Source organism: Astyanax mexicanus, chromosome 17 (genome assembly GCF_023375975.1).
Source record: "Astyanax mexicanus isolate ESR-SI-001 chromosome 17, AstMex3_surface, whole genome shotgun sequence".
Taxonomy (NCBI): domain Eukaryota; kingdom Metazoa; phylum Chordata; class Actinopteri; order Characiformes; family Acestrorhamphidae; genus Astyanax; species Astyanax mexicanus.
Window position 1 is genome coordinate 30,513,011 of NC_064424.1, and position 16,277 is coordinate 30,529,287.

General features: G+C 39.3%; 1 protein-coding gene across 2 annotated transcripts in view; it reads right to left on the minus strand.

The window, feature by feature from the left end:
• unc5da (unc-5 netrin receptor Da) overlaps positions 1-16,277 on the minus strand; it is a 331,458-nt gene that overhangs the window by 62,921 nt on the left and 252,260 nt on the right. For both annotated transcript variants that reach the window (XM_022667152.2, XM_022667151.2), the window contains exon 5: positions 958-1,138. In XM_022667152.2, the coding sequence (XP_022522873.2) occupies positions 958-1,138 (181 nt within the window). The remainder of the gene's footprint in view (positions 1-957; positions 1,139-16,277) is intronic.

Consider the following 16,277-nt stretch of genomic DNA (forward strand, 5'->3'; position numbering starts at 1 on the left):
CATCATTGACCAGATGCATTTGAGTGGTGCACCAGTCATGACTTTGTTGACTGAAAACATTCTTAGATGGCCACCAAATACAACAACACTCACTGAGGAGATCTGTGTCTTCTAGGACTATGACTACAGGACCACTGTTGACCACATACTTTTGAGACGTAAAAGACAATATTAGTCACTAAGCTACTGTAACTTTTAGAACATTGACCACATGATCACTGTTGACCAGATAACCAACTGTTTGAGTGGTGGACAAGTCATGACCTGGTTGACTGGAAACATTCTTAGATGGCCACCAAATACAACAACACCCCACTGAGGACCTGTGTCTTCTGGGACTATGACCACATCGTCACTGTTCACCAGATGCATTTGAGTGATGGACCAGCCATGACCTCCATAGATGGCCACCATATACAATAACACTCACTTAGCTGCTGTATCTTCTAAAGAATATGACCACAGGACCTCTTTTGACCACGCATTTTGGATCAAGACTTGAATAATTAACAATATTCACAGAAACACTGCATCTTTTAGGACTTTGAAACATGCTTATTGTTGACCAGACACATTTAAATGGTGGACCAGTCATGACTTTGTTGACTGAAAACATTCTTAGATGGCTATGGTCTTCTAGCTATCATCACCTGCATGGATGGCCACCATATACAATAACACTCACTGAGCTGCTGCATATTCTAGAGACTATGACAACAGGACTGGTGAGTGGTAAACCGGTCATAACCTCCGTAGATGGTACATGGTCATTGTTGACCAGATGCATTTAAGCAGTGGTCCAGTCATGACCTCCATAGATGGCCAGTATATACAATAACACTCACTGATTAGCTGCTGCGTCTTCTATAGACTACGACCACAGGATCTCTAGTGGTCATAGACTGAGTGGAGGCTCAGTCATGACCTGGTTGACTGAAAACCCTCGTAGACACTCACCATATACAATAACCGTAGCCGAAGCGCTGCGTCTCCTAGCAACTATGTTGCTGGCCAGACAGGTGTAGTTTCCCGAGTCCGAGAGTCGAGCCTCACTGATGATCAGGTTGTGGTCCGCTCGAGTGTCAATGTTACCGTCGTCCACCGTACTGATGGGCTCATCATTCTTCAGCCACTCCACCTGCAACAGAAACACAAGATCAACTTCGTTAGCCAATTTGACTGAGATTTGGCATTTCAATATATCAGTTTCTATGAGTTTCTTGTCTTTAAGACTCTATGAACACAGTCGTTAGGCATTATAAACGTGGATATTAACATTTATACTGCACCCAAACTGTGTTCAACAAACCAGAATATGTTCTTTATTTCAGATTCTTCAAAGACTACTCAACGAAGTAAAAAAAAATGGTAAGCATTAGCATGGTGGAGGTTATGGGTGTGGTTATGGGCATGGAAACGAACCACAGTGCCAAAGTTCTCTGCCGCTGGAAAAAAACTGAATCCAATTTAGGACAGCGTACAGCGATGCACCTACCGTGTGCAGTGAGAGCACCTTAAGGACACAACTTGAATTGCAACTAGAGGGCAGTGGGTGTTTAGAAGCAGTGGCCAGGTAACAAGCTGACTTGGTTGATTCCTTTGGTGTTTGTTTACTTCAGTTTGCCGCATATTACTTGGTGCAAACCAGAGAGGATGCTCATTTGTTTCAGCTCAGAAGAAAGACTGGCCACAGGCTTCAAAAAGGAAAAGTCCTGGGCAGTTGCTTTGAGTCTTAATGGTTGCTTCTGGCTTGTTTTTACTTCTCTGATCTACCAATTAGAGGGAAAAGAACCAAAGTTCCTCAACCCTGGTTAACTCAATTCAGTTTAGATTTATTTGTATGGATATTTTAATAACAAAAAGTGTGCAAACCTGCTAATAAGTGTTTTCAAGAGAGAAAATGTCAGGAAAAGCATCATTTAAAAACACAAGGAAGACCCGCTGAGAAGAATCAAGACTGAAAAGTAAGCAGAAGAAGTAAGACTCAAAAGACAATATCTATCTGAGAAGGATCCCGGTTCAAAATAAGCTGAAGAGAATACTGAGAAGAACCGAGACTCAAATAAGGAACCTGGTTAAAAGTATAAGGAAGAACCACTGAGAAATAAATAAGACAAAAAAACACATGAGAATTAGTGCCTCCTCTTATTGCATTAGGTGGTTTCGAAATAAGGTGTGTTGAGGTTGAGGTTGAGGTTTCTGCCGTGTTGCTACCTCAACAATAAAAAAAAAAAAACACAGATGCACTACTGACTGATATGAACCTAGGCAGATGTCTACTGCCAGATGCTCATTGCTATCTGGGCATTGTATTGTCAACAAGAGTTAGACAAGTCCAGGCAGCTGCACTATTGAAAAAAACACCTTAAAAGAACCACCAAGAACCAGAAGAAAAAGGGCATCTAAAAGAGGATCCAAGACTCAGCTCAGAAGAACCAAGACCCAGAGAAAGAATGGAATCTAAAAGAGGAACCAACACTCAAAACAGGAGCTCCATAAGAGGATTAGTAAGAACAGTTAAGGAAAAATCAAAATATCAATGGTAAAGACCCACTGAGAAAAAAATTAAAATACTTAAAATGTTAACATCACTAAGAGCATGAGGAAGAACTGTTGTGTAGAACCAAGAGTCAAAATGACAAGGTACCAAGACTAAAATGTAGGACATCTCCAAGAACAACTCAGAAAAAAACAAGACCCAGAAAAAGAAGGGAATGTAGAAGAGGAACTAAGACTCAAAAGTAGAAGCTCCCTAAGAGGATAAGAAATAACAACTAAGGAAAAAGCAAATTTAAAATGATAAAGACCCAGTGAGAAAAAAACAAGACTTTAAAGAAATTAGAACATCTATAAGAGCATGAGAAAGAACTATTGGCAAAGACCCACTTGGATGTACCAAGACTGAAATGTAGGACATCTCCAAGAGTATGAGAAAGAACTAAAGAACCAAGACCCGACGAAATAAGGGCATCTACAAGAGGAACCAAGACTCAAAAGAAGAAGCTTACTAAGAGGATTATAAAGAACAGCTTAAGGCCCAATAAGAAGGACCAAGACTTAAAATGAGAAAATCATTAAGCACATTAGAAATAACTATTGTGAAGATCCAAAACTTACACAAAACACACTTCAGAAATGATGAAGACTCACTTAGATGTACCAAGACTACAATGAAGAACATCTCCAAGAACGACTCAGAAGAACCAAGACCCAGAGAAAAAACGGAACATAGAAGAGGAACTATGACTCAAAAGTAGAAGCTCCCTAAGAGGATAAGAAAGAACAGCCAAGGAAAAAGCAAGGTTCAAATGGTAAAGAGCCACTGAGAAAAAACAACTTTAGAACATCTATAAGAGCATGAGAAATAATTATTGGCAAAGACCTACTTGGATGTACCAAGACTGAAATGTAGAACCATACTCCAAGAGTATGAGAAAGAACCAAAGAAAGAAGGGCATCTAGATAGACAGACAGACAGACAGACAGACAGACAGACAGACAGACAGACAGAAGAACCAAGACCCAGAGAAAGAAGGGAATCTAGAAGAGGAACTAAGACTCAAAAGCAGAAGCGGATAAGAAATAACAACTAAGGAAAAAGCACAATTAAAATGGTAAAGACCCTCTACGAAAAAACAAGACTTTAAAGAAATTTCTATAAAACATCTACAAGAGGATGAGAAAGAACTATTAACGAAGACACATTAGATGTACCAATACCTGTCTCTTAAAGGGAATGAGAGCATGGAAAAAAATGCCAAAATTCAAAACGATAAACTTGCTTCAATGATGAGCAAGACCCATTGTAAAGAACCCAATCTCAAAAGAAGAATCTCCCTCGTGGCATGAGGAGCGACCACTGAGAAAAAGCAACATTTTAATTGAGAAACTGCCCTAAAGCATGAAGGAGAAAGGAACTGAGAAACCGCAGACGATAGAGATGCTCTTCCTACTTCATTGCCTCGGGTCAGGTCGGGTCGAGTCAGAGGTGAGGTCAAGTTCTGTTCGGCGGCAGTGATTTATTTAGGGCCGGCGTCCAGCATCTTGACCCGTTTAGTAGCCGTTTGGGATCGTGACTGTGGCAATTCCCCTCCGCTCGCATGAATGAACCGGTCAGATTACAATCTGTGGACGGCCGAGGCCGGGGGTCCGGCGAGGGTTCGGCGGGGGGGTGTCAGGGACAGCGCTGATTTATGTCTGTGTGTTTGAGAATTAAAAACACAGCATGGCTCTGTGGACTGTGTGTGTTTGTGTCCTTGCCCTATGTGAGAAAACTCAGCAGCGGCGGCAAACAATGAGATTACTTCTCTTTCTCTCTCATCCCTCCCTCTCTCCCTCATCTTTCTCTCTCTCTCATCTCTCTCTCTTTCGCTCACCCTCTAAAGAATAATGGATATCAGAGGATCGATATATCAGCCGTCAGCTGTGGAGCGGATAAATGTTTTTCACCCCCTGTTCGATGGCTGGAGAGAACTCTTTCATCACAAGCTTTTAATTTCGCTCTTTTCTCTGTTCCACTCCACAGCTCCTCCAGAGCCACCGGCTCTATACCTCCCTAGGTGTGTATGTCTCCTCCGTTTCACTGCATTGCTTTTAATCTACCTCTATAACCCAATTTTATTTAAACCATCTCATTTTAACTCCCTTTCATCAGGGATCCAAGCACAGGATGTCATGTCCAATGATCTGGTTTACTTTTGGCCAGTAAGGGGTGCTAGATCCTGCAAACAACAGCATCCGAAATGCTTGGTCTTTCTTTTGTGCACACTTTTGCGCCCAAATCAGATTCCTGGCATATCTAGACTGTATTCAGATTGATTTTCGATAGTGTGGACAGTGTGAATCGGACTCGTCATGTCCCAGCCTTGACTCGGCTCTAGTGGTCTTGACTCAACAGTACCAAGATGACTGACAAAGGTTTGTTTTCGTAATTTGAGAAGTGAATGTCCAGACATTACAAAGATTTCTGCATGGGTTCCTATGGTAACAAGGTTGGCCTCAGTAATGTAACTGATGAGGTTGCTGTTTATCACATGGTGGGTGACACAAAGGACAAGTTGAAATCTGATTTTAGTGCGTTCAGAGCTTCCAGACTGAGACAAACCCATGCAAACTTTACCTCCAAATGTGGTTTGGATCCAGTTTTTATTAGAAACAATCTAGATATGACAAATACAATCCAGTTTGGGCTGGCTGTCTGAATATAGTCTTTATATTCTCTCAAATCTTGGCAGTCACGTTTGGTATACAGCTCAGAGTTTTGGCAAATGGATGCCAACACTCATGAACTCCTTGGCTAATCTTTACTAATCTTGGCAAGCATGTGTAACAGTGTTACAGTATCTGTCCCAGTCTGTTTAGGAGAGATGCACAAATTTTAAACACTCTTGCTCCATATCACAATTACGTAACCTCAAAAACGTAGACAGGCATATTACTCAGCAGGAGACTACAAAAAAGTTGGATAACACTTCAGCGATGGTTGTGGTTATAGAGCTACATCATATCTATGTAAGACTTTGATGACAACTTACATAATAAAGAGTATTGGGCAAATTTCCATACTATACTAGGCAGCCAGGAATTGGACTCAAGTGTCTTAGGCCGATTCTCATACGAATATACTCAGCAATCGGGGTGTTGGCACAAAAGGCTTGTGCTAATTCCCATGTTAAACTCAGGAATTAGAGTTTTGGCACAAGCGCCTCAGGTTGATTGCCATAATATACTAGGCAGCCAGGGGTTTGAAACAAGTGTCTTAGGTTGATTCCTATAATATATTTAGCAATCAGGGTTTTGGCACAACTGTTCAGGTTGATTGCCATAATATACTAGGCAGCCAGGGGTTTGACACAAGCATTATGGGCTGATTCCAAAAGTATACTCAGCAGTCTGAGTTTTGGCACAATAGTCTCTGGCCACTTCCCATCATATACTTTTTCCCATAATATAAAATTGAGCAAATTCCCATTTTATACTCAGCCTCCAGAGTTTTGGTACAAGTGTCTCAGGCCAAACCCCATGTTATACTCAGCAACTGGGGTGTTGGCTTAAGTGGCTCGAAACTATTATCTCAATTGTAACGCTTCCGCATTCACCTATAGCCAAGTAGATGGCTAGCTGTGATGTATTCGATCTGGACATAGCCAGAGGAATCTTTGTAATCTCTAACTTTCATACGTTGTGAGGTGTTATCTTGTAAATGAGGTTGAATAATGTTCGAAGAGAGTTTGAATGAGGCTTGAAAGTGGTATCAGAAGAATGTTGTGCAGGCATTTAACATTCCTGGATGCACAGTGTCATGTGCATAGCATAAATACATCATAGAAGGCGCTACCACCCACATTGTTACGTACTGCCTTCTGAATCCAAGGAACACCCACCACAAGATCTGTACAATGTTTTTATTTGAGATGTTCTGACGCAGTCGACTACTCTTTACAATTTGGTTCCAATCAAAGCATTTCAGAATCTTACACTTGTACATATTTCCTGTTTCCAAGACATCAACTCCAAGAAATCTTAGAAAGCTCAGAATAAGTTCTACCAGGAGACTCAAATGCTGTGTCAAATGCTCGACCAATAACCTGCTTGGACCTGTCTCTAAAAGACCTCAGATTCAGTCAATTTGCATTTCCCTTCCATCCTCCCCAATGTCACCAGATTGATTCTGTCTGGTTCTGCTAATACACATGGCAGGATCTGGGGCAACGATGAGGCCTATGTAAAATATCTTTACTTCAGATACTGTTGGCACATCACTGTGCCAACAATGAAAGTATATTCTTTATTATACATCTAGTATGCATCTGGAATGTTCCAGAAGAACTGGCTATTCAGTTGCTACCTACTACAGTATGCGGATCCCACTTTTCCCTTGATATGAAAAAAAAGACCCACTAAATCCACATGTTATTGGTCTTAATGTTGATCAAGACCACACTGATCACGTTTTCTAAAAAAGTTTGTAGAGCAGTACTGTAACTGTAAGTCATCCAAACCTCAAACTTGTGGTTGGTGTGGCGCAGTGAATAATCACCACTGCATGCGAGGCTGGGGTTCAATTCCCAAACTGGGTGACTATACTGTGCTACACCAATAAGTGTCCTTGGGCTAGACTCCTAACACTACATTGACCCAACTCTGTTACAGTTGCTCTGGATAAGAGCATCAGATAAAAGGCCATAAATGCCATAAATGAAGCTGTCACACAACCTTATATAAATGCTATACTCTTCTTTTTCAATCGTCTACTTGATTTACTCAAATTGCTCAAGTGTCCCATGGTCCTTTACTTTAATACTTGAAGCATCATGATCACCCTTATTATTGTATTAATGAAATTACTCTCCTCGTTCTAGCCTAAATTTCTTTCTGTCTCCTCTGCCCTCTCTGGAAAATTGCTTTGATAAGCTGTGCCTTCAGATTCGGTGGCAAATTCTCTTTCTCTCTGTTTTGTATTCAAGGGCTGTTTCTGGGTCTTCATGGGCCTCTGGGGAGGTTGGAGCTGGGATGATGAGAGGAGAGATGCAGGCAGTGGGACAGACTTGCTACGAGGCCCTTAATCCCCCCCTTCCTCTCCACGAACAGAGGAAATGTGCATTTGTCTAATTGGCACATTTGTTCCCATTAAAGCGTCGCCAACGCGGAGCGCAGCGATGGCATGCCCACCAACCACGGCTTCGTCCGCTGCCAACTCGAAAAACGCTCTCTAAACATGCTTTGAAGAAGCCGGTGACAACCAGTATCGACTCGCCGCTCGTTGCGTGGCGGAGTTGAAAGAGTGGGGTGGATCTAACCACGGCTAATGGTGGCCTCGGAGGTCTGAGAGAGGTCCGGCGCTTTGATGTGCTCCGAGAAGATGAAAAGACCTGAGACCTGAGGTCACTGCCGGTTTTTAGAAAGAAGAGCAAGCACTGGAGCCACGGGAGTGCAAGAGGATCAAACTCGACTACAAAACATCCAAAAGCAATGGGAACAGGGACTTCAACACTGGCTTCAAAATCAGAAGGTTTTCAAGAGAAAGAGAAGACCCTGGGAACCAGCGACCAATGAGACGACCGCTGTGAAGATAAGAACTGCAGTAGAGGGTAGAGTCTTCTTTAGAGGAAGAGGAAGAGGGCGAGAGGTCACTGACATTCATTTTTTCATGAAAGCTATTGACAGGGAGACCTCCAGCAGGTGGATCACTCCCAAACCCTCGGGGAAAGATAATGGAACATGCTAAACCTTGACACCAAACCAAGGCTCGCAACAAAACAGGTCAATCCAATTAACCCTAGAACAGGTGACACACCTCATAACGCCATATTTATTTGCATTCAGAGGGGAGGAGACAGGGAGGAAGCACTGTAATTACGAAGTCATGGCTTGTCTGAGCCTTTCATCCATTCAGCTGAACCCTGTAGTTTTTTTGTTCCCCCAAAAGCTAGGTCTAGTCTTGGTATTAGTGCTTTTTTAAACTCCTTTACAGTGTTAACAAATAATGCAAAAATTTGCATTATTAAACGAATATTATTAAAAAAACATTGTAATATTTTTAAACCATGGTAACATTTAGGAGAAAACAAAAAGCATCATTACTGATTACAATAACAAATTCAAACTCAACAAGTGCATGACAGTGTGTTTTTCTATTGCATTGCAGTTCTCGGTGCATTGTCAGCACTTTGTCACACTTCACAGTGCAGAAGATGGTAACTTGCTCTTATAGCCTACAACACATCAGCTAGGCAAACAACCTTTATATATATATAATAGAATACCCCATGGAAGGAGCCCTGGTGGGCAAGACTTCACACTGATGGTAAGCTGGGATTGGAGGACACACCCATTATAGATTTCAGTCACGCTCCTCAACAGCTTGGAATAAACTCTGAAATAAACTCTACACCACCAAACAGTTCCCCTCAACTCAAAGAGTAGTGCACAGTATAAGTATCTACATCGCAATATACTTCTGCAGTGGCCGCCATGTTTTAATGCTTCACCAACATAAAAAGTCTAGTCTACTATATAACAGTGTCAGGGTTTTGAAATTGATAATTGATCCGTTTTACAGCTCTGTGCTAGTTTTCCAGAATTTTCCTTCGAAGGAATGAATAAATAAATGAATGGAAATACCTATAATAGAAAAGCATACAGGTGAATGAGGCCAATTTTGATCTAGATTTTACCACCACTGTGCACATAATGGAACAGGTCAATCCAGTTAACTCTGAAACTCTGAAACCTTTAGATCATAGCTTAATCACTTGTGTCCAGACATAAAATAACGATATTTATTTATATCAACACATAGCTCATGTAGCTTATTGTTATATTACTTTTGTTAGTGTTTGCTAATTCATGAGTGGAATTCGCTAATTGTTAATCCTAAACCTGCTTCACCTCCTGCTGTTCCTGTGAGAAGCATTGGACACGTCCAGGAAGCTGCGCCCCTAAAATAGCAATCCGCCAAAGTCAGAGCCCACCTGGCTCTTAGAGGCAATGGCAAGTGACACACTGATTGGTTTGTTGCATGTTATGCCTGAAACACACCCATGATTAATTAAGAGAATTATTAGTACATGCCTTTTGCGCCCTTCGAGACGCACAAGGTGTACTTTTCCTATTGTTACGATAGCAAAGACACACTGACATGCCCTAAATCAAGTGCAAGACTAAAATAGGGCCCTAAATCTTTATCCAATGTGTTTAATATAAGACATACAAGTCATCCTCTTTCTTATCCTTCCTCTGAAATTGTGCTCCACGTTTTTTGATTGAATACTCCTGATGACTTCACCTCATCAGCAAAAGTGATTAATTAACTGTGTTCGCTCTAAAAAAAATGACTAAAGCTTAGAGTCTAACACTGATATAATTCTATTACACGGCAGCGGCTGCTCACTCTTATCAGGAGAACGTGTTTTAGCACCTGCACTTTTTCCCCTCCCCTTTCGTTTCCATGACTAATCTAAGTGAACTTTCCTGTGACAGGTAAGGCACTGCTTTCATTTCTGTGATTTCGCTGTAACTGTTCTCATTACGCAGAGCTCATTAGTCACCGGAGAAGATCTCATAGCCTGGGGGGGCACAGAGAAAGAGGGAGTGATTTCCCACCCAACTTTTCAACTGGGAACAAACAAAGGACGGTGGCACCAAGTGCCAAAACAAACAGCGCCCAAACTGTTCTCAGACGAGCCAAGTGGTTGACCTTTCAAAGAAGAAATGGCTTTGGCGAGAGCGGCGCTTTGTCGCCGCGCTGTCAGGAGACGGAGAAAAGGCAAATGGTATTCATTGTTAGCTCTGCTGTTTCTCCCGCTTGACCTTTCGACCCGGCGCGCTCATGATTACAGATGGAGTGGCTGCAGCAGCAAACTGCCCTACTTATTTATACTGAATTATTCAGTTCACACTACAAACCATTCAGTAATTACAATGCATTATTCATCTACTATTCATCTAGGATTCACTCTAAAGCTAATAAGATGTATTTAATACCTAATATGCATTATTCAGTATCTACTAATTAAGTTAATAATACAAAAAATACTTTAATTGCTCATTATCTACTATGAATTATTCAGTATCTACTATCAATTATATCAAAACTACTTCAAATGACTCATTATCTACTATTAATTACACAAAATCTACTTCAAATTTATTATTATCTTCTATGAATTATTCAGTTTCAACTTATTATTACACAAAATTACTTCAAATTACTCATTATCTACTGTGAATTATTCAGTATCTACTATTAATTATACCAAATTACTTCAAATTACTCATTATCTACTATGAATTATTCAGTATCTACTATTAATTATACCAAATTACTTCAAATTACTCATTATCTACTATGAATTATTCAGTATCTACTATTAATTATACCAAATTCCTTTAAATTACTCATTATCTACTATGAATCATCCATTATCAACTATTTATTACACAAACTCCACATCAGATTACTCATTATCTACTATAAATTATTCAGTATGTACTATCAATTGTACTCAATTATGATTACTCAATATCCATTATGAATTATTCAGTATCTACTATTAATTACACATAAACTACTTCAAATTACTCATTATCTACTCTGAATTATTCAGATTCTACTATGAATTATTTAGAGTCTACTATCAATTATACCAAAACTACTTCAAATTACTCATTATCTACTCTGAATTTTTCAGTATCTACTATAAATTGCACAAAAACTAATTCGACTGACTCACTATCTACTCTGAATCATTTAATATCTACTATCAATTGCACAAAAACTACTTAAAATTACTCATTATCTACAAAAGGAATTATTCAGTATCTACAATTAATTACACAAAACCTACTCCTAATCACTCATTATCTACTATTAATTATTATTAAGTGCACTATAAAACATCCACTTGCAAAAAACGCAACAAAATATATGTAAAATAAAATGTATGTGCTTATATTAAACTAACAAATATTCCAAATAATTCAAATTCAATTCAAAGTAAAACTAAGTAAAACCAATTAGGATTATTCCTAACATTATCAAAAGAATATTACACATTACTTACTCACTAAGACAAAATAGATGAGAAAAACTATTTCAAAGGCTAAAATTGTGTTTTTTGCAGTGTGACATAAATTTGGCAGTATCTTATATGAGTGATTCAGTATCTACTATTAATTGATTAATGAATTACTATGAATTATCTATTATCTGCTATGACAAAATCAATATCTGCTAATGAATTGTCCTGTATCTTTCATGAATCATTTAGTAATGCTAAGTAAGATTGAAATCAGCTGAATTCATCAATTAAAATGGGTTGCATTTATTTACAGTGCTTGCATTTATTTACAGTAGGATTAGATTAACGAATTTCTCCAGCACTAAAACTGGAGCATTAGCGTTAGCATTAGCAGCTAACCATTAACGGGAAATGCTATTGCTGCTCCAGCAGTGCAAGCCGGGGTTAGGAGCAGGCTGCAGGCTGGTAATACTCACGTCTGAACACTAAAAAAGCTAGCACGGTTAACGGGTAATGCTAATGCTGCTACAGCAGTGCTAGCTGGGATTAGCAGCAGGTTACAGGCCCATAATGCTCACCTCTGAACGGGGAAATAGGAAGGAGGTTACTGGCTAATGCTAATGCTGCTCCAGCCCTGGTGCTGGAGAACTGAACAGAAACTCCTGTATAATGCTGTACTTCAGCAGGGGCTTTTACTGCTCCTTACAACCTGACTGGTAGATGATTTTGGGGAAAATTAAAGGATTTTAAGTGTGAAAAATAGGGTAAAAAAGAGAATTATCAGTTTAAGGCAATCTGAAATACTCTTACTCACACTCAGTCTGGATAAGAAGCACAGCGCTGCAGTCTTGGCTGCTGACCCGTATTCTCCGCTTGGCCCCAGTAGCCCGGCCTGGCTCTGGTTCATGCGAAGCTCCTTTCTCCTCACAGGGGGCGCCCTGCTGGCTCTGCTGATCATTGATTAGCTCTAGTGGCTGTTTTTTATCTTGAAATCACAGGCCACTGCCATGTTGGCTTCGGTACCGAGGCAGCAGATGGCATGTGACTGTCTTTCTCTCTCTTTCACATTTCAGCTGGCAAGGAAGCGCCCACACGGCGGCCTCTCTCCCTCTCTCTCTCTCTCTCTCTCTCTCGCTCTCAGAGTTGTTTCAGAAACACTGAGAACAAAGCATGCAGATGATAAAAACCCAGCTGTTTCCTTGGAGACCTGGGACGGAAATATCAATCATCATTACCAACTTGGGTGAGCCAGGTTTAGCTGAAGCCTTCAGCACCTGGTTTTAACCCTGCTCTGTTCCTTATGGTGTTAATGCCTTCTTCATTTCTACTGATTTAAAAATAAATGTGAACATGCACAATATCAGACCGCTGGTTGTATTGTTTTGGCTAATCTGTGTATAGGCCTTTGACATAAACCTGTACATCTAACCCCAAAAACTAGCTTTGATAACTGATGTTTTTATAACTAACTATAAAGGATGGACAGAGGTAAAAAGGGAAAAAGTTGGCATGGGAAGAGACAGAAGCAAAAACAAAACAAAAAAGAGACAGGGTATGAGAACGAGAGATATACATATACTGTAAGAGTAGAGAAAAGAGAGAGACAGAGGGGGAAAACAGTAAAAGAGAGAGGCAGAGGAGCATTACAAGAGTGAGAAAGGGAGAGATATAAAACAATATTAAACACACAGAGAGAGAAAGGGTAAGAAAACAGAGTAAGAGAGAGACAGAGGGGAAAGAGAGTCTGGTAAAGAGAGAAACAGGGGTTAGAGAAACAGAAAGAGAGAGAAAGTGTGCCAGAGGGGAGAAACTGGAGAAATAGAGACAGAGACAGAGAGAGAGATGAGATGAGATGCAGTAAGAGAACAGAGAGAAAAAGAGTGAGAGAGAGAGTCTGTAAAAAAGAGAAACAGGAAGGATTGAGAGACAGAAAGAGCGAGAGAGACACGAGATGCAGTTAGAGAATGAAGAGAGAGAGAAAAAGAGAGAGAGAGAGAGTCTGTAAAAAAGAGAAACAGGAGGGATAGAAAGACAGAAAGTGCAAGAGAGACACGAGATGCAGTAAGTGGAGACAGAGTCTGTAAAAGAGAAAAAGACAGAAGGAGAGAAAAAAGAAGTCAGAGAAAAAAGGGGAAAGGGAGGAGCAAAAAGATATGCAGTAAGAGAGAGAGAGAGAGGGAGAGAGAGATGCAGTGAGGGAACAAAGTGAGAGAGAGACATTAAGAGAAAGGAGGAGAAAGAGAGCAACAAAAAAGGAATGCAGTAAGAGTATGGCGAAAGAGAGAGAGAAAAGGGGTGAGAAGGAAAAAAGAGAGGAGAGAGAAAAAGTAAAGAAGAGAAACAGTAGGAAAAGATAGATAAAGATAGATAAAGAGGGAGCAAGAAGGTATGTGAAAGGTAAAAGCAGAGGTAAAGGGAGGCAGAGAAAGGAGGAGAAAGGCAACAGCAAAAAATAGAGGCAGTAAAAGTAAGAGCAAAAAAGCAAGAGAGAGAGGGAGAGAGAGAAAGAGAGAGAGAGATGCCGAGAAAGGGTAGCTAGAGGCTACAAAAAATGCAAAGACAGAAGGAAATATAGATATGGAGATACAACAGAAAGATAGAGAGAACAACAGAGTGAGAAAGAGTGAGACAGAAAGAGAAAGATATGGAGCCTGTAAGAAAATAGAGATACAGAATAAAATTTGAGAGATGGAAATAAGAGAAAGAGAGGGACAGAGGAAGAGAACAAGAACAGAAAGAGATAATAGAGATTAGAGTACGAGTAGTATGAGTAGAAAGAGTAAGACATAGAGAGATATTGGGATAGAAAGAGAGAGGACAGAGAGAGGAAGAGAAAGAGAGAAAGAGAACAGCTGGTGGAGATGGCTGGGATTCACTCTGCATAATTCAGCATCTGTGCTTTCAGCTTCTGCCTCATTCAAGTATACAGGGGAAATCTCTGGATGGTGACTGCTGTGTGTGTGTGTGTGTGTGTGTGTGTGTGTGTGTGCGTGCAGAGTAAATAGCACATACAATCACAAAGATTATGTACACACTATACGTAGACTATTTGCACAGTGTAAGCTGGCATATGTCTCTTATTTAAAGTAAGAGTTTAAGTAAGCAGTTCGTTTAGCACCTGTAAACACCTACACACTGCCATCTGCAGTTCCCTCACCTCTTTCTCTCCATGCTTTATATTACTTATATATTTATATATTATTTATATATATATATTATTTATTTGCTGAACATGTCCATTGTGTTATCTCAGCTAAAAGATCAAATAAAAAGCTAAAAAAAGGTAAAAAGTGAAAAACATATTAAAAGAATTGCAAATTACCTCATAATTCTGGCGCAAATAACCTCCCAATTTCAGCTAAACACGTTAAAATAATTACTTATTACCTCAGGATTCTGGTAAAAATGGCTCAATATGTCAGAATAATGACCTCACAAATTTGGCATAATGTGTCAAGATGACAACTTATAACCTCACAGTTTTGGCAAAATAAGTAAAAATAATGACTTATTATGATGACGTATTTGACTGAACTTAAATCTGACTGAACAAAATATATATTAAAATTAACTCAATATAAGTCCCTCAGAATGTTGGTCAAATATGCCAAAGAATAATTTATCAAAAGATTTGAGATAAATACGGTAAAATTATGACTTAGTATTTCAGAATTCTGGGGAAAATGTTACAATAATGACTTATTACCTCAGGATTCAGGTGAAAATGTTAAATTAATGGCTTATTACCTCAAGAGTCATGTGAAAATGGTACAATACTGGCTTATTACCTCAGGATTCTGGTAAAAATGTTAAAATAATGGTTTATTACCTCAAGATTCTGGTGAACATGTTACAATAATCACTTATTACCTCAGAATTCAGGTAAAAATGTTAAAATAATGCCTCATTACCTCAGGATTATGGTAAAAATGCTAAAATAATGACTTATTACCTCAGATTTTTGGTGAAAATGTTAAAATAATGGCTTATCACCTCATAACTAGGGTGAAAATATCACAATAACGTCATTTTACCTCACTATTTTTGGCTAAATAGGTCAGAATAATGGCTTGTTATCTTAATATAATTTTGGAATTTTGGATACATGTAATAATAATGGCTTATTACCTCAGGATTCTGGTGAAAATGTTACAATAATCACTTATTACCTCAGGATTCAGGTAAAAATGTTAAAATAATGCCTTATTACTTCAGGATTCTTATAAAAAATTTACAATAATGCCTTATTACCTCAGGATTCTGGTGAAAATGTTACAATAATGCTTTATTACCTCAGTATTCTGGTAAAAATGCTACAATAATCACTTATTACCTCAGGATTCTGGTGAAAACGTTAAAATAATGGTTTATTACCTCAGGAATCTGATGAAAATGTTCAAATAATGACTTATTAACTCATAACTAGGGTGGAAATATCACAATATCGATATTTTACCTTACTATTTTTGGCTAAATAGATCAGAATAATGTTTTTTTTTATCTTAATATAATTTTGGGATTTTGGATAAATGTCATAATAATGGCTTATTACCTCAAGATTCTGGTGAAAATGTTCAAATAATGACTTATAAGATGCCTGTGTTTGCTAGCATCACACTTGGTGTCCTCATTAGCACCTAATTAGAGGGCCTGTGCTTAGATAGTTAGGCAGTACATGTATTGTGGACACTGTGGACTGTGGACAAGGTTTTTTTTAACACCCACGTGCTGCAGAATATATACACACACACACAC